The following is a 27,181-nucleotide window of genomic DNA, read 5'->3' as shown; positions in this document are numbered from 1 at the left end:
ACTGAGAAATCTTTTGTGGAAATTAACTTATCCTGTGGTTAGTGTTCCTTTAATATAATCTAGGGGATTTACAAATGTTTTCACAGACATATTATGAAAAACAGAGAGCAAACAATTGTTAGGGTTAATTTTTGGTACATCTGAGAGTAAAAAAACTAACTAGCCACTTATTCAAACAGGAACAGTCTCTCTAGTCTTTTTTTGTATCATTTAGATCTGTTTGGGATAAAAACAATGAACAGACTTTACTGGTTTAGATAATGGCTTTAGGTATAGATTAAAAATGGCTTCATGGACCCAGATATGGTTTTACACATCTGTAATACCAGATATTCAGGAGGTGGAAAATGTGAGGATCATGGTTCAAGGCCAGCCTGAACAAAATGTTAGTGAGGCTCCTTCCCAATAAACAAACCTTGCATAGTAGGTCATACCTATAATTCCAGGTATATGGGAAGCAAAGGTAGGATTGTGAGCTGAGGCCAGCCGGGGGCAAAAACTTTAAGACCCACCTGAAAAAAAACAAAAAGAGGTGGGGGCATGGCTGAAGTGATAGAGTGCCTGCCTAGGAAGCCTAAGGCCCTGAGTTCAACTCCCAGTACCAGCAATAAAAAAAAAAAAAGAAAAAACTTTAATGTAGCCAGGTGTGGTGTGGTAATGCATGTCTGTAATCCCTGTACCCTGATGGCTGAGGTAGGAGGATTTTGAGTTCAAGGCCAGCCTGGGCTACATAGTGAAACTGTGTCTTAAAACAACAACAAAACAAAAAATCTTCATGGGAGGATAGATGCAGTGGTTAAAATGACACTAACAAATACCTTCATCTCCCTAGTCTACCTTTATTACAACTTTATGTAGAGTAAATGCATGTGAAACAGCACCAATGTAACCCAGCTAATAGCACCAATAGCCACACAGATGAAGGAGACCATGCAGACAAAGCCACATTGCCACACTCTAGCTCACGTGGAATCTAAGAAAGAATTCCCCTAGAATTATGGGAAATCCTGATACTGTTTGTAGCCAACAAGTTTTGAGGTGGTTTGCTACCCAGGAAGAGTTCCATGATCCAAGCCCTGAGGTAGGAAGAGAATCAGGCTTGTTGAATCAGTAAAGTCATAAGGCAACAGCGTCTGAAAAAAGTGCTCATTATAAAAAGAAACCTGAAGATGAAAACAAGAGACTGGATAAACTGAGGAATGTGATGCATCTTACAGGATTAATAATTTTTTTTTATTATTCATATGTGTATACAAGGCTTGGGTCATTTCTCCCCCCTGCCCCCCACCCCCTCCCTTACCACCCACTCTGCCCCTTCCCTCTCCCCCTTACCCCCTCAATACCCAGCAGAAACTATTTTGCCCTTATTTCTAATTTTGTTGTAGAGAGAGTATAAGCAATACTAGGAAGGAACAAGGGGTTTTGCTGGTTGAGATAAGGATAGATATACAGGGAGTTGACTCACATTAATTTCCTGTGCGTGGGTGTTACCTTCTATGTTAATTCTTTTTGATCTCACCTTTTCTCTAGTTAGGATTAATAATTAAACTCCTCGATTGGCTAAAACATGTTCTTTCTGTCCATTTGGCTCTAATAAGCCAGATACAAGGAAAGCAGCTGCTCTGGACTATGTTGTCACCTCACCACCTACAACAAAGTGAAAATCTTTTTTTTCCTCTTAAGTTTGTCATCTGAAGTGGTAGCCAGCAGCCAATGGGGAATTCGTAACATTAAATGGTAAGGGCCAATTATTTACCTAATTGTTATCTGAAGTACCTGCTGTACTTCAAAAAAAAAAAATAAGTAAAATTCTTTACAAAATCCTACTCTTTGCTGTGACATTGCCACACAAAAGAACACTGGCTCAATCTTGAGTTTCTAAAGGAAAGATAATTTTATTAATAATATATCAAAATGTACTGTTACATGCATACGTGGGCCCACACACACCGCAGACAGATCAGGTATCTAAGAGCAGATGTTTTTAAGTCCAATATAAAATTGTGATCACTATAAAGCAGCACTGAAGAATGCTCTGTTGCCTTAAATTTTCTAAAAGGTTATAATGACTTTCATCTACAACAAATTGAATAAAGTATCTCAACCCAATTATAAGAAACAAACTCCAACCCACAGTGTTAGATGATCCTAATTGTAAGTAAGAGACCTTAGACTTAAACACAATATCCAACCTAATTATATTCCAAACACATTAAGTGGCAAACATTCTATAGGAAGGAAATGTCTTAGTTGATTTATTGTTTAAATTATGGAAAAATGATTCAGTTATAGGATGAGTTCTTGCATTTAAAAGATCCACTTTTCCATGTAATGACTGTATAATTTGTGTGAAGAAGTAGATTCCAGTTCCAAAGAATGGACTACATTTGATATTGTGTTCTCATCTAGCTCTACAGATCAATTGAATTGATCTGTACTCAGGGTTCTCACTTAAGTTGTAAAAGAAAATCTTATTTAGGTGAGGTTCAATTCTATATTTAAACAAATTATAGCTTTATAACTTTTTATTTGTCCCCCTTCCTTGACTATTACAATGTTCTTGTCTATCACTGATAAAAAATTATGATAAAGTGTGACACAAAGGCATTCCTTTATAGAAAGAGACAAAAAGTATTTATGAATATGGTCTTTAATCTTAAGATTTTAAGAAGATATTCTAGCATTTCAAATGGTAAACAATTCTGATGTCTGTTGATTGTGTATCTTTAGGTTTTCCAGTCTTCTGAAGTACCTTTTCCCACTGAAATTAAAATAGAATTGTTTAAATTCCATCAAGGAATTCCACGGGGAACCTTTAAATGTCAGTGGACTTTCCTTTATTTTTTCCAATGATGTTCGTCAAACTAACAGTCCTCTTAATACTTTTTACATCATTTTTTTGCCTGCGCTATTCCAAACTTTACCATAAATTTCTAAAGTGATCATATACTTATTGTCCAACTCAAGACACTTTTGAGGGAGTATATTAGTAATGACCTCAAGAAACTGGTCTTATCTTGAATAAACCTGTAAGACAGAACCACCTATTCTGTATCTAAGGAAATTTCTACTTAACTGCAGCCCTCCTCAAACTCTTTGTGTTTCTTCCTTTAAATTCTTACGCTTGTATTTTCCTTTACTATTGTCAAATTTCTTATGTCTCCCCATACTGCCAGAAGTAAAGTAAATATTTTCCTATTTTGTTTTTTAGAACAACTCAGTTCTTTATATTTTGTTATTATAAAGGGAATGTAGAGACTACCATACCTTTGTCAGCCAAAATGTCCCATCAAAGCATTTTCCTAAACTGGAAAACTACCTATTCTCATGGGCGATTCTCTCTAGGGTAGAAGACACTATAATCAGGTTTTGTGTTCCCTTTAACTTATGTAACATTTATCTTCCTTCCTGCTACTACTGCATCTCCTCCTATAGTGAACAATGTTGATGGTTGGCTTGGATTTTCTGGATCTTTGTACCCATCTCACATTCTTCTGTAAAAGGCTCATTTCATTTTTTAACTTTAGCTGATTTCCCTGAATCACTAGGGTTGTCTGGCCAACACAGAGAAGTAGAAATTTTGGGGCTTACCTTCCTCTTTCTGGCTAGCAGTTGTGGGCCAGTGACTGGTGTCAGAATATTTAAAAGTCCGCTCCTTTACTTCTAGAAGATCACAATCTTTAAGGTTTAATTTATACTCCTCAGAGATATCCTTAATTAGGCTGATTATACAATTTTTCTATGTGAAGAAAAGAGTTCACATAGCACCCCTGACACTGTTATTCTTAGATTCTTGGTTCATAAGGATGACCCTTGGCCTGCATCTAGGTCTTTAAATGCTAAAGAACTCCATCATTCTATACTTCAGAAGAGCAAACCTTGCCCTTAAACATTGTTTGTTTAAGCAGTGTAGTTAGATTGAACATCTGCTTTTCTTTGGGTCTCTAGAATTTTGGTATATGCAAGACATAAGATGATTACTTGGCCAACCTTTAATAGAAACCCTGGACTCCTGGCACAGGTGAACTTCCATGGAGGGCAGTACATCATATATATTGTCACAACTCATTGATGGAGAAATTAAATCACACATCTTCTAATTCTACCTAGAGAAGACTCTTGAAAATTCATATGTGCTTTTCCCTATATGTACTTTGCTTTTGCTGAGTGCACCACTGGGTATGACTGTATGTTGAGTCATGTGAGTCTTAATGAATTTTGAACCTGTGATGGTTTTGGGAACCCAAGACACATGAGAGAGAACCCCTATCATGGCTACTCTTGATTGTCAAGTTGATTGGATTGAGAGATGACTAGTTTAGTAAAGCACACTTCTAGGTAAGACTGTGAGGGTGTTTTCAGAGATTAACGAAGAGGGTAAGGAAGACTCCTCTGGATGTCAATGGCACCATCTCATAGGCTAGGAACCTGGATGGAACTTGGAGAAAGCCCAGTAGCATGATCATGCTCTTTTCCTACTTACTGGCCACCATGATGTGAGCTGCTCTGCTCTGCCACACCCTCCCTCTCATGATGGATTGACATCTCTGGAACTTTCAGCAAAAAAAATATTACTTCTCCTGAGCTGTTTTGATGAACTTATGCTTCTGGGAGAATCTTTGGGGCTTTACTCAAAATATCAGTTATACCCAATAGCTCTAGAATCTTTTGTCTGTTTATGGAGTGCCTTGCTCCACATTCTACCTGCTTTTGTCCCCCTTCAAACTGTTGCTCCTTAATGAATACACACTTGGACAAATTAATTCAGTCTTTATAGTTTATAACTTGCATACAATTGTACCCTATGACTTAAAGTAAAATAGAGCACTATTTTGCCACATTTCTCCCTACACCAAGTCCTGCTCTCCAGTGGTAAAAATTTTCAATACTTTTTAGATGTTTATTCCTGTGTTTGCCTCAAAATTTTGAAATAATATGTATTTCTCTTAATACAAACCATGTAACAGGTACTTAGAAATGGCTTTTGCTGAAAAGTTCTGACTCCTCACTTGGACCCATAAGATAAATGAAAGCAGGTTAAAAGTCTGGCATCTCTGCCTTTATTTTGTATTTGTCTCCTTTACTTTGGGTCAGACTCCTGCCAAACTCTCCACACAAGCATGTCCACCATTACAGTAAAGTCTGTCTGAAAACTGCAGATACCTATCTCATTCCCCTTCAAGGATGAAGGAATAAAGATACGAGGAATCAAGGCATCTTATTGTCAACATTTACAAGGTCCTTTTCCAGACCCCTGAAAAGATGCCTGAAAGACTGTATTCACTGCCCTGAAGCAGCAGTCACTGTGGATTACAGGAATGGCAGAGCCTCATACACAAGTAACCCCATGATGAGGCCACTTTTATTGACTGCTCCAAGCAGAAGCAATCATCTCATTGGAACCAGACTGTCCACTCCCCCAAGTGATAAGAACTCTGGAGTCACCTTGTAGCACCAGGACTAAGATTATGACCAACCAGATCACAGTTTGACCAAGACTGCTTAGTTATGCATATGCCTCTCCCTATCCCAATTCTTCCTCTATTTGAACCTAAAGCTCACATCAGTAACCTGAAAATGGGTTGAAATGTTTGCTCTCCATCTTCTCAAAGTGTCTATTTTGATTAAAATCCTTCCCTGATTTTCATCATTACTTTTGTTTGCTTTTTTTGAGGGGGGCGTGGACTTGATATGTGAAAACTCATAGAAGCAGGCCTCTGGCCAAGAACTACAGTTACAATCCTATGTGATCAAAGAAGTATGATATGAACTACTTGGGAAAGAAATAGAATCCATCTTACCTTCCCTGCAGTCAAATGGGGATACACACCCCAATACAGAAGGAAGATACAGTGACAAAAATGTCAGAGAGAATAAGCAGTCATTCGATAAGCCAGTGCCTGAATATTAAAGTCATCTTTCCCCCATACATCTTCAACTAGTTCTTTTGGCACATAAATAGTTCCCAAAATAGGCAAAATTCCTGTTTCAAAGGCTTGCCTCATGCTAATTTCAGAATATTCTTAATCACAGGCCTCTTCCGTACGGTGAGAATCTGGTCAGTATGCTGAGGTTATCTGCTTCCCCCAAGAATGGAACAGTAAACAAGGACAGTCCTTGTTACTCTTACTACTGTACCTTTAATATCCTTATAATGATGAATTGTAATTGCTTATTTCAGGAAAATATTGCCTTTTGGTTTCATAAAAATCTTAATCAAGTATGACAGAATTGTGCCTGTGAATATCATTGGTTATATCATAACTTTTACTAGTGTGGAAAAGATAAGAAAGGTAACATAAAAGTGCAAGCATCTGAAATTCCTGAGATATATCATTTTACAAAAGCATACAGAAAATAAACAAGAAAACTGTTTTTGGAAATCCCATGGAATGGTATCAGTACTTTGATATCTGAAACAGAGCCCATGGTAAGGAACTAAGAATGGCATGATTTACTTATTTTTTTAATAGGAGAAAAGTTGGAAACAACATTGAGTTTGTAGTATCAAGCAATAATTAAAACAATATATGCCCCCCTTCCCCATCTTCAGTTTAATTGCCTTTGTTCCACCTCTATCCAACCAATTTGAGAAACAAAATACTTTCTGCTTACCAAATTTACATCTGTAAATAAATCACAGAAATGCTGCAAAAATGAAAATAGGGTAGATGCTGAGTGTCCTCTAGGATTCTTCCCCAGTCCCACCCTTGAAGTAGTTCCTCCATTTGTGCTAGAGATCTGAAACTGCTTTTCTGATGATCTAAATTTCTATTGCACATAAAATGCTTATCTCTTCTTGAAGACTCTGATTGTCTTTTGAGCTCTCTTTTGTCTTCTGTTACACTCTACTGTCAGAGAATCTACATAAAACTCCCGCTGGCTGCTCTCACAACCTTCCTTAACCCTGCTCCTTAGAAAACAATTGGAAAAACAAACAGCAAAGAACATCTTAATCATCTCTGGGAGTCTAGATGAAGAATATTTCAGAAAAAGGAAAACAGAGACTTTAAATGCTTTGGGTCATTAACAAAGTTGTGAAATTTGTGAGGAATGTGGGAGAAAAAAGAAGTCTTTTTATTATTTGCTAGCTTCACAGACACTAATTCTTCATGTCCCTAGTCGAACTTTAACTTAATTATAAAACAAAATCCATAGCTGCAGCCTAAGCCTGGGGGTAGAGTCGGCACTACTAATCAACTTTAATTCCCTAGACCCAATTTAATTACAAAACAACATTTGGTGCAGCTGCTAAACACTTATGAGGTGACCACATGATAAAATCCGAGTAGTATTTAAGTCTCCAGCTTTAGTTATTATTCTATCATCATAGCTATGTCTCAGTCATATACAAATCTAAGCAGGCTCATGAATTTATGGTAGAAAGAATTGGTTTTATACACCACTGCAGCTGAGACACTTAAAGTATTAAGTTGTGTTTCAACTAATTAATGTTGGGGGAGGTATACAGGAAGTAAAATTTAATGATGGATGAGATGTCGTAGTAAAAGACTATAATAACAAACCCTATATTATTTGCATACTTCTTACCTTTTTAAATTATCCATCTGTGATGCAGACAAAGTAAAATTAGTTTATATGTATTGTGAGTTACCAATTTGTTTTGGTTATAACAAGAGTTACTTTCTAATAAAGTGGTCACAGCTAACTACTACCTCTGGTTATTTTGTAGTGTTTCAAGAGATAGTTAAAGAGGTGATAGCTACAAAAAAATTTTTAATTTAATTGAAAATTTTAATTTAATTTGAAAAAATTAAAATTAACCATGAATATTTTTAAATATCTAGTCTATGGAAAATATGCTTAATTTACATAAATATCCAGTGTTGGGCAACACTAAGTGAGCTGGATCACAGTGAGATAGAAGTGTCATGTACGATTAACTTTTTGTTTTAGCTTTCACCTTCACTCAAACATACTTTTATAGCATCTATGATTTTAATTCCTCCATATATTTCTAGAAAGTAAAGAAAATTTATTTGATATGAGAAAAAAATCAGAAACAGTATCAAAAAGGAAATTAAATATGACCCATACTTTTTTTTTCAGTAATTCAGAAAATAAAATATAGTACTGCTAATCCAAATTAGGACTTTGATTACAGTGTGGGAGATCAAATCCATGGCCTTACACATGCTAGACAAATATGCTACCACAGAGCTACATTCCCATCCCAAATTAGGATTTGAAGTATGCGTAAAGGAGCTGTATCTTTTGCTTTCTTTTCCTATGCACCAGCAAGTCCCAATCTTTTTTTTTTCCTTTTTAGAGTAGAATAGAGAGGATGTATCATAACTAATTATATCATCATAGAGCATGAATACATAAAATTCATCACAAAAGATTTGGAAATCAATAACTCCCCCACTTTTCACATTTCAACCTCAAGAAAGCAGTGGTTCAGATTCTACCTAACGCTGTCCTACATGGCTACCATAAACCATAGACAAAGAAGACACTGCATGTTTCAAAGTTGAAAGGCTAATTTCTCAGTGTTAGCAGTGTCTGTCAGTCTCCCACCCCAGAGAGCATCTTTCTTTACTACTGAACAGTGACTGAGTCACAGGAGGAAACAATTCTGCTTGCTGGAAGAAAATAGGATGGGAGAAATTATGACAATTACCAGATGTTCCAGTGCCCCTGAGGGGGCACCAGGATGTTTCTGCATATGCTGTAAACAGCATAAATTGTCAAACCATGGGACCCTGGGGTTTAGTATTCATACTTCTCACATATGCATAGTCATAGGATTTGAGAGCAAGAAGGACCTGAGAGATGAGCTGTCCAGAGGTTTTAAACTGTGTCTTGGGGTACCCTACGGTCACAAAATGTGACTCAGACTGCTGATGGTAAAGACTTCTGCACCCAACAGTAGCAACATTCTTGGGAAAAATGTAAAAATCTTTTGTCAGGAATAACATCAACACAGAATATTTTACCAAACCAAAATTATTTGTAAATGTCCAAGGTAATTACTGTAGCTGACAAAAAGTACTTTATAGAAAACTGCCATGTGCTGGTTCTGAGACATCCCTACAGGGGAGGCCTCTAGAGACTAGGTGAAGTTTGATTCAGAACTCTAGACTGTGATAGACCCCCTGGCTTGAGTATGGAAATTAAATTATATCATTAAAACCAATATTGGGGAGGAAAAAAGACTTTTCAATTCAAGTCAGTCAACCCTTACTTAATAACCCGTCCTTATTTACATTTCATTTTATGTGATAAATAAAATAATACCACTTAGAAAACTGCTAATTTTCCTTGTTATTTTTAAATTTGATAATTTAGGACATTCTTGCCCTGATAGCTTAACTCTTTTTAAAGAATTTTTTATTAGCATAAATTAATTTAATAAAGGGACCTCATTGTGATATTTATATACATGCATGAAAGGCAGCTTGATCAAATTCACTCTGACTATACTGCTCTTCCTTGTCACTCCTCCTTCCTCCATCTTCCTTTATAACAGTTTTTAGTGGGTTTCATTATGCTATTTTCATGAATATATATATAGTGTTCTTTCATCACACTCTTTTCCCCTGTTCTCGCTGGTTCTTCCCACCCCCTAAAAAAAAGTCCCCCTTTTACAATCATGTATTATTATTATTGCTGCTGCTGTTGTTATTTTAGGTCTAGATTCTCCATGAGTGAAAACAGGCAATATTTTCTTTCTGAATTTGGATTATCTCACTCAATGTAATCCATTTCCATCCAATTTCTCTTAGTCTGCATCACCTGTTCTGCTTTGAATTTAAAAACATCCTGTGACTATTAATAGAGTTTCTTCACTGCTACCATCAAAGAGAACCAGAGTCAGGGAGGTAGCTATTTCTTTGTAAACAAAACCAGTTATGATGAGAGAAGACATAAGATTTTAACATAAGGGAAAAGCACATCCCCAAGGTTAAGTAGATTTTCCTATGAACATAATCACACGTCTGTCTTACCATCACTGTTGATGCACACAACCTCTTGAACTTGAGCACCTGGGCCACACTCCTTTCCATTGTCTGGTTCACAGTCTCCAAGCCTCACTGCTTTCCAGTCATAGCAGGATGGTTCTTCACAGGGAATGGCTTCCAGTAAGTGAGGGCAGTTTCCAGTCCCTCCAGAGCCTCCTGTGGGCTCATTAGTAATGAGCCGCTTCCTCAATTTGAAGCCTGAGTCATTGGGAAAGAAAAGATTTATTGTTGACTTCAGATGTTGACTATTTCAGAAAGCTGAATGAAACCTTAGAGTGAATGCTGGATGAGGGCAGAGGGTAGAAGTTCCTGAATAGTACCTTAGGGTGAGCTCATGAACCACTTACTAAGTGAATGAATGAATAGAACAGAAAAAGTTTGGTTTTAACTTACGGAGAAGAGATGAGGCAAGAAATGTCATTTATCTCCTATCTCCCTCTTAGGGAAGAGATGAGAGATAGAGATAGATAGAGCTAGAGACAGACATAGAGATAGGGAGATGAGAGACAGAGAAAGAGGGAGAGAGACAGAGAGAGAGATTTCGATTAATTCGAAATGTCTGTAGTTATAGAACTGTCAAAGAAACAATGAGATTCCAAGCTATTCAGAAATATTCATGATCAAATAAAAGTTCTGTTGATTTTAATAACTCAGTACTTTCACATAATTGAACTTGGAAAATGAAACTTTGAGAAGTTGGATAATTCCATAGAGATTTGTGTTGTGCGTGTGTGTGTGTGTGTGTGTGTGCCTCAGTTGAATTTAGACACTGTGAATTTGACATGAACCATCTGAGCTCCAATACCATGGAGCATTCAAAGATCTTCTCCAGCCTTTAAAAGCAACTAGATGTTACCTTCCTGGCAATGAAAAGTCATTAATAAGTGTTTATTACTATGTGAACATACTAGAATCACTAGAAAGCTGTTCCTTGAAACAAAACAGGAAAACACTTTCAATTATGAGATCATATGCTTTTGTCCACCATAAAGCAAATCACCGCACTTATTTTACTTCTCTTGGGAATGCCATTTGCATCAAAAAAAATTCACTTTTTTAAAAAATGCTTTTTGCCATCAAAGTAATATGGAGCTCTGACTACTGAGCACTAGCTATGGGTCAGACCCTGAATTTATGTTTATTATCTCACTGATTCTTTAGAGACCAGATGAGTGACAGATATCTTTACATCCCTTTTCACAAATAAAGGGACAAACATTTATGTACATTAATTGACTTATCTAAACAGAAAGGGACAGAACAAGTTTTCCAACTTAGGCCAGTCTGACACCACAGTTCATCTGAACCACTGCACTAAACTTTTTAGATGTTCTATATCATATGGTCCAAATTATCAAGCATCTTGTTTATGTTCTTCCACTTTAATCCTCTGTCACTGTCAACAGCATAGGTCCATTCATAGTCTGAAATCAGTACTCTTTAGCCATTCTGGACTATAGCACAATAATTACAAGGATTACAAGATGGCATTTTAAAAATAATTCCTAAGTTGATTCAACAGATGGGAGTTTCAGATATGTCATGTCTCTCTTACATACCTTTTTTGCCTTGCTGGTCATTACAGTTTTCATAAGTACAAGGTCCCCAGGCAGACCAAGGTGAAACTTCACATTCGATTGGACACGGAGTGTGGCATCGCTGGGTAGTATTAGGGACAGAACCAATGCATAATTTTGAGTCCACTGGTTTTGAGGCTGTTGGGAGAAAAATAGAGACATCTCTAAGAGTTAAATCAAAAGTAAATGTTGTGGTCGACAATATGGTTTTTCTGTGTGTATAAAGAAAGAAAAGCTTAAAGATAGACCACCAAGACATTATTCCAATGCTTCTCGCTTTCTTCCTGGAAATAAAAAGAGGATGGGAAGGTAGAAGATTGGACTAGAAAATTTGCAAATTGTCTGGCTACCTGCTTTACAACTAATTAGACTTGCTGTTAATAATGATAAATGTAACTTTCCTAATCAGTCAAATAATTTTTAAGGTGAACTTTAAAACTATGGCTAGGTTCTAAGAACGTGGTATCTGTTTTAGAGGACATAATATGGGAGGGGTTGCAATGCAGCTTTACTGCATGTGGCAAATACATCCACTGAATGACACAAACTCCTATCCCTCGTGTTCACAGGTGTGAGAGTTACCATGTGGATACGAGGACGGAGGAATTCAAATGAGGGCTCCCTCTCTACCTATGGTTGCATGGCTCACCCAATGCTCTCCCGAACTTTTGCAGAACATACTATTTGAACTTGTGGCCCAAATATACAAACTACTAAGGAGACTAATTTATGATTGTCTGTGTTTGCTCATAAGTTGATCAATGAACTGAGAGTAAATGTGGATTGTCAATGATTTTCTTCCTCTACTATTTTTGATGCTACTGTTTGGCTCCATTGTATACCCTTGTATTTGACAGTTAATGCCAAGATATATCCATAGCCATGGACATAGAACTAGCTAAAATGACTGCTTGAGAAATGTATTTAAAACTATATTGACAGCAGAAGACAATTACATCAGCTGTTTGTTATTTACCTGGGTAACTCTATCTATGGATCTATGCTTTTATATATCTGTCTATCAATCATCTGTCTTCTATTTATCATATCTGTGTATGTTATTTACTATCTAGTCATAATCTATCACCTACCACTTAATAATTATTTCCTCTTTTATTCTTCAAATTTGGAGAGCCCATGATTGCACAATGAAGGACTTAAATAAGAGGCTTAGGTATTTTCACATTTTCATTATAGGAGAGCACAAATTCCAATCTCATTTAGACACTCACAGAGAAATAAACTTATTTTAAACTAGATATCTTAACTTTTAAATAAAAATACTGAATACATCTGCTTGTTGTTTAAACTAGGCAAATTGTAAGTACTTGTGTACCCCTTAAGTTTTTGTACACACACAATCATAAATACTGTCCAAATGACATTCTGCTGACTCCTTTTACTGCCAATTTTTGTTTTGAAAAATATTCAGATTTTATTTTTTATTTTCTTCCTAGTATTGCTTATCCTCGCACTCTCCACATCTATTATACTGAAAATAAATGACAGTACACTTCTAATTTGCTTAGTATGGAGCACAGGAACATTTTCACTCAAGTTTATAATGATTATTGGATGTGCATCATAACATCAGTCAAAGCCAAAGATGATTAATTTTATTGCTTTCTAACAGTGAAAGTGCTTGGCTCACTAATGACAGAAAATACAGAAATAACTGCATTAGTTTCTCTAAATAAAAAAAAAACTGACACAAAGATACATCTTTTCAGATAAAAATGAATTCCTTTTAAGATCCTTATAGGCAGAAGTTTTACAATAATGAAGGAAAATTCACGGCAAGTACTTTTCCTGTCATTACTTTCACATGTGGAGTCTTTCGCACTAGCATTTAAATTAGAGGTTTTGTGTAATGGAGACTTGGAAAGTCTCCATTTTCCCCTTTTAATCGATTAAAAGTCACTTTAAACCTTAGTGTTATTATGCTGTTTGGGAATAATAGTTTCTATAAAGTGCAGTCTACAGACATGCAATTTTGATGCATATGAGTCTGAAAAAAATAATTTTCTCTCCTTTTTTCTTTTGGTGGTACTGGGGTTTGAACTCAAGGCTTCACTCTTTGCTTGAGCCATGCCTCCAGCCCAAGCAACTTATTTTCTATATAAAGTTAAGAACTTTAGGAGGGAAACATGGTTTTATCAAGGAAACAGTTTTGAAACATTGTGCTTCAACTTACTTGTTCTTTTGTTTGTATGTTTCATTTTGGCTTTTGGTATATTTTGAATGGGTCTGCTTAAGCTCCTAGAAGATTATGATAAATAAAGGCTCAAGAAACTATTCCTAAGCAAAATACCCTTGAGAGTTATTCAGCTGCTAAACCAGTCAGGTCAACTCTGAGATAGCATAAGTCTTGATAACTGACTTCTATGTTATAGATCTCTCTCTCCCTTTCTCTCTCTCTCTCTCTCTCTCTCTCTCTCTCTCTCTCTATATATATATATATATATGAATGTATAAACACATATATATATACCAATAAACAAATATAGACTATAGATATAAAATCAAAGAAACAAAGAGAAAGAATACCTGTTTGTGTATACTTCTATTTCTTTGGTGATTTCTGTTACAGGAATTTTTCTAACTTGAGTATGAGTATGTATTGATTAATGTAAATCCCAGATAGCAGCTGAGTTCCTCAAAGACTATACATTAATTACATCTTTGCAACTGGCCTGAGAGTTATTTGAAATCAGTGTGATTCAATGAATGAAGAGAGGACAAACTTATGAGATTACATTGAATTCCAGTTTATGTTTGTGGGATAAATTCCTATATGTCTCTATTACATAACATAGTGTTTCCTGCTCCTATCATATTGTCACATACTGAGATTCGAGATTTGAATTTTATAAAAGCTCTCTGATTTTTCTTTTGTACAATTTTACTATGTAAGAATTTTTTCAGGTAGTGCAACTTCCAATGAAATGATCAGATATATATATTTAAAAGCCTTATTATTGATTTATTGAAAATTAAGGAAGCATTTAATCATGGTCATATGATTGAAAGGTATTCAGTTAAATGTACACTACATGCTTCAGTAGTTCACAATGTCTAAACTTTTCTGGGTTTACCAAAACAAACTAAAAAAAAAGACAGAGAGAGAGAGAGACTGGTGAATTTTTGTGCCTGCATTTAGAGTGTTTTAAATGTAAAAATATTGTTGCAAGAAACCTAAGATTTCTGTCTCCACAAATATGGCCAATGAAGTATTCTGAAATTATACCTACTGTCTGGCCCCAAAAGACAACTAGTGTACACATTTTATTTTTATTAATTAACTAATTAATTTTTATTGTTGTGCAGCATTTACAAAGGTTCGTACAATGTATCAAATATGTCATACTTGAATTTACCTCCTCCACTGCTCTCTTTCATCCCCCCACCCTAATTCCTGGAACAGTTTCAACAGGTATCATTTTTGCATTTACATACATGTGTATGCATTATTTGCACATATTCATCCTCATAGTCCTTTCCCTTCACCTCCCCCTTAGTATACAAATTTAAAATGTAATATTTTATTTTGTGATAATTATAGCTCACGAGATTATATTTTGACAGATTCTATATATCCTTTATTCAGTTTCCCCTAATGATGATGTGACAAAAACTATAAAGCAATATAATAGACAGAATATTGCCATTGATATGTACATGCACTGGCATGAATAGCATCCTTGTAAAATTATACCAGAGCCTCAGAAGATTACCTTATTGAAAATAAGGCATTGAAATGGAATTAGTTGATGATCTCACCTTAATTCAGGGTGTGTCCTGAATCTAACCACCAGGGTATTCTTATAAGAGGGTCACATGATGATGACATCAGAGAAAGCCATTAGATCATAGAGGATAGAGTGATAAGCCAAGGGTTTCTTAGTAGCTCCCTGTTCATAATTTTAGGGAAAAAGCATTTTGTTTTTTGTCATTATGTTAGCTGTAGAGTTTTGAAGGTACTCTTTATTGAGTTGAGGATTTTCTTCTCTACTCTTAGTTTTTATAAGGGTTTTTAATATGATGGGTGTTAAGTTTTGTCAAATACTTTTTCTGTATTAATTGACATTTTTATGTGATTCCTTTTCTTTTTCAGCCTGTTAATATAGGAGACTATTTTGAGTGGTTCTCTAATATTGAATCCATCTTTCATTCCTGGGCAAATTTACAGACTTAGATTTTAATTCCTTTTATATATTGCTGAAATTTATTTGCTAATATTTTCTTAAAGATTTCTTTTTGTCTATACTTATGAAGCAGTTTGGTTTGAAATTTTCTCTTCTTTGAGCTGTTTTTGTTCCTTCTTCTATTTTCTGGATAGAAATGATCCAATTCCTTTTGGTCAGTTATGTTTTGTTTCGATTTTTAAATTTTTATGTTTAATTCTTTCCACTTAGTCTTCCATTGAGAAATACATCGTTTAGTTTCCAAATGCAAGATTTTATTTTCATCATTCTGTGATTGAATTCTAATTTGATTTCATTGTGCTCATAGAACACACTGTGTGATTCAGTTCTCTGTATTTGTTGAAGTTTGTTTTATGATATATGGTATGGTCTATATTGGTATATGTTCCATGGCAATTAAAAAATGTATATTCTGCTGCTATATTATGGAGTGATTAAAAAGCCTTTAGATTCTGTTGTATAATGGTGTTGCTGAATTCTTCTATATCCTTGCTGACTTTTTGATAGTCTTGTCAAGTATTGACAGTCAAATAGCATATTGTTGTTTCTGACAATAATTATTGATTTGTCCTGTCAGATATCCTTCACATATTTTGCAGTCTGTTGTTTGGTATATAACATATTAGGACTCCTTTGCTTTTTGGTGATTTGACCAATAATGTCTTTCTATGTCTGTGATACTTCTCTTTGCTTTGATGCTAACTTACTTGATATTAACATACCTCATATTAATACTCCTGCTTTCTTTTGAATAATGTTTTAATGATATATTGATTTTCACTCTTTTAATTTTAATCTTCATGTATCATTTAATTTGAAGTGAGTTTCTTATAGAATATGGATAGTTGAGATATATATTTTTAAATCTGTCCACTGACAAAGGCTTTATTGACAACTCTCCATCCAATTTGTCAAAAAATAAAAAAAAATACAGAATACAGCAGACAGTATTTTGTACACCAGAAGCCAATATAACAGGAGCTCCTTCTCATGGTTATAAAAATATCCCACCATATCTGAGAACTTAGTTTTAGTGATGGACAGGCTCCCTACCACATGAACCAAAATAACTCAGTAGCAAATTCAAACAAAGCGAGTAGAGAAGAGATCAGATTTTAAAATAACTGCTTTTGTGACACAAACATGGAGCTGGAAAAGACAGGTTAGGGGGCTAGGCAGTGTCTCTTACTACACTATAGAAGAACCACTATGTGTTCTTCTTCAGTTTGCCCAGTTCCTCCTCAGTGCTGACCAAGGTACACACACACACACGTACACACACACACACACACACACACACGTACACACACCACCATGAGGTCCGATGTGCACTATGAAATGATGTTCTCCTGTACCATGGGACCAGAAACACTTGAGTCAAATAACTATGGACTAAAACCTCTAAAATTGTGAGCCACAATAAACCTTTCCTCCTTTATCTCTCTAGTATTTTGTCACAGCCATATAAGCCGAGTAACCACCAATTTAAATTGTCTTGACCATTTTGGAAAACAATTTGGAATGTTCCAGCATGGTTGAAAAATGTGCATACTCTTACATATATATACTGGAAAAACAAAAGGCAATATTAAAATATTCCTTGTGCATTCTCCCTTCCTGCAAAGAGCAATAAGCCAACTTGCTTAACTACAAGTGTGCACTTGGTGATCTTAGGTTGAAAAGTCTTGAGAGGTCAAATATGTAAAGAAAAGCAAAGAATAATAAAGAAAATTTACAAAATGGTTTTCATGTGTGGATGGAGTGAGATGTGAATTTACTTAATGGCAAATATTTCTTAGTATTTACTCTGTGCCAGGCAATGCTAGTGTTCTAAGTATTTAACAAATATGAAACATTTTAATTCTCATAAAACTCACAGCATGGGTATTTCAAGTATCTCTATTTGTGATGGGAGGGAATACTTATCTCTATGTAGAAAAACTGGATATTGGAAGGTTAAATAACTAGGTCCAAGTCAAATAAATAATAAAAGTGTAAATTTTGGATTCACCCCAAGGCAGGCAGTTTGGTGCCTAACCTTTGATGTACCTCTTAACTACAGCTCCATATGATAGGAAGGATATGTGAGGAATTTCAATAACACATAATGTCTATATGGATACACCATGCATGTATATGTAAAAAGGTCATAATGCATTGAAAAATGAAACTGATGGGGCTTATTATTATAATGTATATCCCATTAACAAAGTAATATGGTGAGGCTATCAAGATAATCAAATTTCAACCCTGTTGGTTTATCAATGAAAATTACTCTGACCTTTGTGTTCTAGTTGGGAATGGCAAATAAACTTTCCTTCTTCTAGATATTAAGAATGGGCTATCCAAATTAATTGTTATTATAATGGGATATTCTTCAATTATAGTGATAACAGTAAGCACTCAGACTGCATTTACTAAATAAATAATTTTAATTATCACAGCAATCTCATAAAGTAGGCACAATCTTAACCCTATATTTAAAGATGAGAAACTGAGGCACAGAGAAATTAAGTAACTTGCTCAAAGTCACATAGCTAATTAGTAACAGAATTTGATTTTTTTCACTATGCTATACTACCATATGGCAATTCCTAGAAGCTACGTTCTTCTCTAGTTGCCATGCAACTCTCAAAGGTCTTTAATAAAAATGACAGCTTGACTTAGTACAATACATTATGTTTTTAAAAATCTACGTGATTTTTTGTATGTGGTGGGGCAAGAGCTGGGAATGATAGTTATTTGTAAAGTGAATCTGCAGTATTTTAATTAAAAATAATTTAGATTCTTATCCATTTGAATATCTAATTTTTCAAACCAAATAATTTCTGTTCCATGTTCCCGCCCCAATCTACCACATATTTATTTTTTGCTTTATTATTATGAAAATATATTTTTAGATTTTTCAAAGTGTTTTAAATCAGAGATCTCATGCTCATTCTACTTCAGCCCTATTTGTATAATGGTATGACTTTTCTGTACTCATTTGAAAGATATATTAGAGTTCAAAGGTTTAAGTAAATGAGAGTAGTTTAATAATTAATTTATGCATTTAGCAAAGCAACTGAAAGTTTAAGGCATTTAAAAATCTCTTGATATTATACTTATCTTTCATTTTCCTCTCTGAAAATTCATTTTTTCTTGAATTATCATTTTATTTATTCAAGCAAACTTATTGGATTGCTAACTCACAATTTTAAGAAAATTCTCTTGGATTTAAATCTCAATTTCTGTATAAGAATTGACCAAATTTTATTATGAAATAAAAGCAAACCTGATACCTAAAGAGATTCCAAAAGCATAAAAATAAAATCAACTGCAAATTATTCTCCTTTCCCTTCTTATTCTGTTTTTATTTCTCAGCCAGTTAATTAAATACAAGTGCTTACTCTTTGTAAAGACTGGCATCGTGTTGGGTACTAATTTTGCAAAGGTGTTGTAAGATCAGCAGGACAGCAGTATTTGGTTTGTCTTTCTTTACTTCTGTGTTTTGTTTTTCTTAATTATTACAAGTGCATGGTAGTGATTTTGGGTATATTTAAGCAAAACACTTCTAAGTTCAAAAAGCTTCTTTTTGACAGTTTACACAAGACTTGCTTATACCCTGTCTAGAGCTGCCTTGCAGGTGTTCTGTTGTCTGAATGCTGTCAATCAACAAAGTTAGGAGGGCATTCAAATGATGAGTCTGTTACTGCCCTTGCCTTCAGCCGATGGTTTCTTCCTACTTCCTTAGGAAACTCTCCTCAATCTCCCAGTGATAGTTCCTTTAATCCTATTATTATCATTTAATCCTATTATTATCATTTAAGACAATAAAAACTCTAAGGTTTAGTCTCCGAACAGGCTCTCTCCTTACTTCAAGGACTGATGTGTTTTCCTTAGTTGTGTATCCCACTAGTCATGTTAGGGAATATGGAGAAAAGTCCAAATGCAAAGCCTAGAAAATAACTATGCTCATGTCTTGACTCAAGTAAAATAGAACTGTATTTAAGCATTTATAGAAATAAACTATGTCAGATAATTCCTCTCACTGACCCTGCCTCATATAAGACAAGAGCATTTAAAAATACATGAGGTTATACAAAATGTGTATCTATACTGCAATGAGAATCACTGGAGGATTTAAATCTCACAAATTCTATCAGCAGCTTGATGAGGGCCTCACCCTTCTAGAGAGACGCACTCATCTGTTGCTGCACTGAAAATATAGATTTTTTTTTTCTGTTTTGTTTTCTTTTAAACAAGCCACACTGTAGGATAGTGTACATAAAATTCACATTGGAATTTTCCAACACATACTATTGGCACAAACTTCCAGTTACAATGTCCCAAATTAGGAAAAAGATGTTAATCAATACTGTAATTTAAAATAAGCATTTGGAACATGCATCCACAGTATAATATCAGAGAACTGTAGCATTTAGAATTTAGAGAAACTGTAAACAAACTTCTGTTTTAAATTGAGTACTGTAAAAGAAATTGAGTATCTAACCAAATAAGATCTGCAACCAGCTCCAAACACTTGCTGAGTGACTCCAAATACAACTATTCAGATGACAAAGTTTATTAGTCTGCTAGGGGCCATGACAGAATTCCACAGACCAGGTGGCTTAAACTACAGAAAGACTGGCAGTCTATCCTCAGATTTAAAAGGATGTTCTGTTGTTGCGTGGAGTGTCAATTGTGGAGAGCAAGAGATGCAAGGTTACCTGCGGCTTGAGACAGTGGCTTGGACTGGGGACTGAGAATGGAGGTGAAATGGGTAGATAAGTATCAAAGGAGAACTTCCTAAGGAATTGTTAAGGGTATAAGAGAGAGAGGAATTAAGGCTGGCTCCAATGATTTTTGTCCAAGCAGCCCATATCTAGCTTTGGCTTGTCACTGCATTATTTCTCTCTGCCCTTGACTCCCGTCAAGGATGCACAGTCTTTCAGTTGATCGGTGTCCTATGCTTTATCCAACATTCAATGCACAGTGACACCACCCCCCAGTTCACCTACACACTGTGCTTCCAACACCTGCCGAGTTCTGCTCCACCTGCAATTAACCCACTCTTCTAGTCATTGCCAGCTTAAGACACTTATAGATTAAAATGCTGAGTTTAACATTTAAACAGCAGAGATTTTAATTCTTCTAGCATCCTTTGAGAAACACAATTTTGAGAACTGCAGCTGCAGTTAACCATAAGGTGCCACAAGGCTCTGTGGCACTAAATGCTTACCTACTAGGAAATGCCATGCACATTCAGAACAAAGCTGCAAGGACTCCTGCAAAGAATTGTTTGCAGTTGTCTTTGGCCACAAGAATATTAAGAATGAGTTTCTTCATGGTAATTATTTTTTCTACTGCTAACGTATTTCTGACATTTTTCTAATCCCATATTCCTACTTATGGCATTTCCAGCTCTCGTTTTGTTAATTTTCTCAGTCCTGACTTGTGAAGTAAAAGCTAGTAATCCTTGCAGGCCCAAGATTTCATAAGTCCAGGAATAAAGTATATTGCTTTCTGCATCCCTGAATTTTATTTCCTGTAGAACAATGCTTTTTAAACTTGTTGTACATTGAAATCAGCTGGAGAGGTTTTTAAAAATACCTCTTTCAGTTTCCTCTCTTAGACATGCTATTTCATGTTGTAGGGTAAGGCCTGAGCTTCAGGATTTTTAAGAGCTCCTTGAGCAATTCAAATGAACAGAGTCAATTGCAAACCACAGTTCTATTTGGATGTCATTACCTCAACTTGCATTTACCACAAATGAGACCTAGTCCACATAATTTTGAACCCAGCTTATTGCAGGTTTATTTTGTTCTTCTTCTTTTCTCTCTCTCTCAAAATCTTCATGATTTTCTGTTAAAATCTTTTTCTTCTTATTTTTTTCAATGTTTCATCCAGTTTTGGTCATTGATTTTTGTTATTAATTATTAATCAGTCCCTCTTACCTCTTATTTCACAAACTTCTTTTGTAATCTCAAATATATATCTTTTACAATTTATATTTTTGACTTTTTGGCTACTTCTAGTAAACTGTACTTGTTCAAAATCTTGCTTGTTATTTTACCATTATTTCTCACTTTTATTGCAATAATATTTAAGTATCATACTTCTTACCTCACTACTTTTTCTCTAAAACTTTATTTGCAATTTAACAACTTTCCTCCTAATCTCTGTTGTTAGTATTATATTTAAGTACACTGTTTACATATATTTTAGATTTTCTTTCTCTCTGAGCAGTAAAAATGAGAGAACCTATATCAATGTATGTGGAGTGAGTAATTCTTTTTCAGTCTGAAAACCTTCTATTCATCCCCATGGCATCTCTGGATGTTTTCAGGTATCAGGTAAAAAATTGAATGATTGTGCTTTTTAAATATTCCATGTCATTCGAAGCTTACATGAAATGCTATGTTTTAAGACCCATTAAATTAGACACACAAAGAACTGCTGATTGTGGTAGGAAAATGTTAGCATTGTAATTCAAGCCACAGGAACTGTCTGAAGAAGTGGAGGTGGTGTGATTTAAGCCTCTGGTTTTATCTTGATGAGGAGCCAGGTAGCATAACAGGTGAAAAGAACACTTGAGAAGATATATATAGGTAGATCTGAAATTCGAGGTCTGATATTGTTAGTTCTCATTGTTTAGTTCTTACATTCTTATTTTGAAATGATTTCCATGTCATTCTTGAAAGAATCCTCACAGGACCCTCTTGGCTGAAGCTTTACTTGGCTTCTTTCTCTGGTCAGGGGAATATTTTCCAGTGGACTCAGGTGCACTGCTGTTGGGAGGCCACATTAATTTCTCAGGACTTATGTTTGCCCAGCTGACACCAAACAGATGTGAGGAGCCATAAATATGAGAAGAGGGAGGCTGGTTGTTCTTCCAGACTATGGGTTTTAGTTCCATTGGATAAACCTCTTCTGAAACTAGATGGGGCAGTTCCATACATCTACCACCCATAAAGGAACTCATTCTGAAGGAGAGGCCTGATGTTCTCATGAATTCAGTCCCCATGTACTAAGGATAATTTTGAGTGTGTTTTTTTCCCTTACAGCTACATCTGAATTCTACCTCATTCTTTTGGTTGGAGGATAAGCTATTCTAAATCAGTGGCCTTGCCTTTTATTTTAGATTATATTTTTGAAATCTCAGTACATACTTGTCATGGTTTTAACCACAGTACATGGATTACCTCATATAAACTTTCAGAAATTTTATTATTTCCATTCTCTAGAGAAGGAAATAGGTTTTTAGAGAAGACAACCTATGTGGGATCACATGTCTCAGGCATTTTACTTTTACAGTCTACACTCCTACTGGGTAACAATCGCTCTCAGATTTTATTTCTCTGAAGAAGTCAATCCGTCATGCTCCATGGTGATGAATATTTTCACTGGATTTAGAATTCTGAAAATTTTTTCAGCAGGCATTGTTTAATGTCCTAAAGTCTTCATTGTTCCTGATAAGATTTCAAGCCTCATTTGTTATCTTTATTTGCATGGATGAATTATAATATCATATTTTTCTTTATCTTTCATCTTCTGCAATTTGAGTATAATGTGCCACTACTACTGTTCCATTTGTATGTATCCCACTTGGGATTTGCTAGATCTGTAAATAGATTTTTTTCAATAAATTTGCGAAACTTTGGTCATTATTTATTCAAATATGTTCTCTGAGCTGGGCGCTGATGGCTGTAATCTTAGCTACTCAGGAGGCAGAGATCAGGAGGATCACAGTTCAAAGCCAGACTGGGCAAACAGTTCATAAGACCCCATCTTGAAAAACCTATCACAAAAATAAAGCTGATGGAGTGGCTCAAGGTGAAGGTCCTGAGTTCAAGCCCCAGTACCGCAAAAAAAAAAAAAAAGTGTTCTCTATAAGATTATGCTCTCTCTGGAATATCATTAATACATATATTAGATATCTTGATATTTCACTAGTTACTGATTGTCCCTGTTCACTCCCCCCATTTTCTTTCTCTCTGTTCTTTAGATCTGATAGTTTCTATTGATCTGTCTTCAAGATCAGTACCCTGTCTTTTACTCAGATACAGTAATTTATATTTATTTGTCTTCAAAATCACTCAGACTTTCTTTTGCAAGCTTTAATTAGTAAGCCCACTCAGTGAATATTTTTACTGCAGAGCAGACACATTCTTTAATTTCCACATTCTTAAATTAAATGTTTATTTTTTTTCCTCACACTTTCATCTACTCATTTCCCAAGATAATTTTTCTCTTTAAGTCCTAAACCATCTGTTTGATAGTTTCTTAAAGTCCTTGTCTGCTGATTCTAATTATTTTGATCATCTCAGCCTATATTTACTGAATACTTTTCGTGATAATGGGTTTTTTCCCCTGCTTCTTTGCATGTGTAATAACATTTTAATATACTTTTTGAACAATATGTTATAGAGAGTCTGGACATTGTTACTTTCTTTTATAGACTCTTAAGCAGTAGTCTTTCTGTGACTGAGGTACTCAGCAAGTATTCTTCACCTTGCTAGGCTCAAACTCTGACATCTCTCAATACTGGACTGTCTTTTGGCTCTCAGTCTTGCACCACAGGATCTTGGCTGGACATCGAAAATCCCTCTCTGCATAAATGCAGCCCGGCTCTGGCTAAGGACCTTTGGTATATCCACCCACAGACTCTTGGTGTATCCTCTCTCCCTACAAAATAGATCTTTCTTTTTTTTGGCAGTACTGAGGTTTGAACTCAGGGCCTCATGCTTGCTAGGCAGGTGCTCTACCACTTGATCCACTCCACCAGCCCAGGTTTTGTGATAGGTTTTTCAAGATAGGGTCTTGTGAACTTTTTGCCTCAGGCTGGCTTCAAACGGGTGATCCTCCTGATCTTTGCCTCTTGAGTAGCTATGATTACAAGTATGAAACACTAGCACCTGAAAATTCTGCTTCTCTGTAAACTGTCCTGAACTTTCCAGTCACTTCAGCCAACCAGATCTTAGATTTCTGACTTCTTAGACACTATGTTTGTCTTTACTTTCCTTCTCTGTGGCAAAAAAAATGCCCAGTAGAAGACAGAGGTGACTGTGAAGCTGAGCTGGCAATTGTGATCGTGGTCTTCTGCTGCTTTATTTTTTAATGTTTAGAAACAGTTGCTTTACATATTTTTTCAAATTTTAGAGTAGTGCTTCTTAGGATGTTTCCAGTTATATTATTTTGGATGGAAGCAGAGGCCAAACAATATGTTTGCTTTTCTGGAGATTTTGAATATTTACTTGTCAGGTTTTGTGTTATATTTCTAAATATGCATGTTTTAGGTCTTTCATTTCTGGCTATCAGAGAAAGACATTCTAAAGGGGTCAGGATTAGTTGGTAATCATATTTATTGATACTTTGGGTTCATTACTGACTCCATTTATTCATCTTCAGTAAACATTTACTGAATACTTACTATGCGTGGCCCATTATGTTAATGATTTTTCCCTAAGTAGCTTTAAGTGGTTTATTTTAACATATTTGTTGAATAGACACTGGACCCTGTACTATTCAGACATATGCACTCATATTATTTTAAAATGTTTATTTGTTCTGCCATTACAAGGGTGTGTAGCAAGGAGCAAGCAACCCTGAGTGTTATGATCAGAGGTGTCACATAGGAAGATCAACACAAATTCATTTTTCAGAGAAGAGTTTTGGAACAGATATATAAATTTGGGAATCCAAACAAAACCTAGTGATAAAAATAATGTCAATTCCCAGCCATTTTCTCTCACATGAGAGTATCTTAATTCTTTCCATAATGCTTATGGCTAATTGATATTTTCTTATTTATCTGCTTATAACCTATCTCTTTCCATTAAAACATTATTTCTTCAACAGGAAGAATTTTGTTTGTACTGTTAACTTCTCTCTACTTTCAGCATTTAGAACAATGTATACAATGTAATAATATAATGTGTACAACAATATTATTATAATATACATTATAATAACAATTATTATTATTATAGTGCTTACTTCATAGCATTTAGAACAGTATCTCACAATGAGGAGTATCTCTCCTCCTCATTATCACTATTATTTCAAGTTAGTTCCAAAGATGTAAGCTTGGTAATCACTTTATGCTAAAGATAATACCAGAAAGTTAAGTTGCTTTTTCCAAGACATATTACTATTGTTGATGCTGGGTCTCCCTTGTAATAGTTCTGAGCTATCAAATAGATTTAACAACCTTTAATTTTCTTTTAGCTATGCCTTGATAAACTTTCTCTTTGCCTTGCATCTCATTAGGCCTGGAATCATGTTGCTTTAGATAAAAGTAAAGCCTTTTTATTTTCATTTGAGGCTGCTAATCCTAGCCTCATTTATATTACAGTTGGAAAATATGTATCTACATTTAACTGCACCTAAGTAGCTTCCAGAATAGATGTATTTCAGAGTTTTGTGTCAGGGATTGTAGGGAAACTCTTTACCTCTATCAAAGCTCAGAGTAGGCTCACCGCAGGCTATAGTATACATCCACTCATTTAGTACATCCATTCTGAAATACATCTTTGGGTTATTCTGTTTAGCTATAAATCTGACCCTTATATCATACTATCCCCACTTATTTGCCTTTACTGAACTGCACTTTCATATTATGCTTGTGGCCAACTTTGAAGAAAATAGCCCTAAAAGAAAGCTTACTAATAAAATTCATTGTGTTATTTCTTGTAAAATGTCAATGACGTTGTAATTCAAATGGTTATAGTGTACTTTTTATAAGGGCCCACTGGGGAACTTTCTTTAAGGTCCCAGAACCAGAAATTGTGCTTCTCCCTCACTACTAATTCCTATTGTCTTATGGCATCACAAAGGTCATAGTTAATGCACTGTTCCTCTTTGCATTGGCTGTTACACGCTTAGGGCTAGAACTTGTAGCATGCATTGTTCATTATCTTTATTCTAGTCATTATTGATTTGATATTCTCTTTCTTTCAGCATTTTTCCTTTGTCCCACATTCCTCAGTCACTCATCCTTAAAATGATTTCACCACCTTTACTATATGCATTCACGTATAGCAAAGTGGGGCAAACCAAAAATTAAAATCACATCAGTGCATGAATATTTCTTTTCAATCTGTGTATAAGTGCTGCTTGATGAATTCAGGTCACTCTCAAGCCATCAATATGAGTTATTTTCCCATTAAGAATATGTACTATGGGGAATTCTACATATTTTCACTGAAGATGATCATCGCCCTGTCTAAAGCACAGTGCATATACCACAAACACAAATTGTTCACATAGAAACAAGGATTGCAATTCATGGCTAGAAGCTGTGGGCTTGATTCTGACAGTATAGTCTGGGAAAGAGAGTAGTTCACACCAGGTGACTTGATCCAATACATAAAAGGTAACTTTTCAATTGAACCCTATGAGAGTTCCTCTAATTAATAGTTTTTGACCTAAA

General features: G+C 35.2%; 1 protein-coding gene across 1 annotated transcript in view; it reads right to left on the bottom strand.

Annotated features, from left to right (window-relative positions):
- The window catches only part of Thsd7a (thrombospondin type 1 domain containing 7A), a 398,347-nt gene that overhangs the window by 148,406 nt on the left and 222,760 nt on the right, over positions 1 to 27,181 (bottom strand). The window contains exons 5-6 of the mRNA XM_074064652.1: positions 11,546 to 11,701; positions 9,972 to 10,184 (exon numbers count right to left, since the gene is read on the bottom strand). Of these exons, the coding sequence (XP_073920753.1) occupies positions 9,972 to 10,184; positions 11,546 to 11,701 (369 nt within the window). The remainder of the gene's footprint in view (positions 1 to 9,971; positions 10,185 to 11,545; positions 11,702 to 27,181) is intronic.

The sequence above is a fragment of the Castor canadensis genome, chromosome 2, assembly GCF_047511655.1.
Source record: "Castor canadensis chromosome 2, mCasCan1.hap1v2, whole genome shotgun sequence".
Lineage (NCBI taxonomy): Eukaryota > Metazoa > Chordata > Mammalia > Rodentia > Castoridae > Castor > Castor canadensis.
The sequence above is the reverse complement of the archived record's forward strand: the minus strand, read 5'-3'. Positions and strand labels throughout refer to the sequence as shown.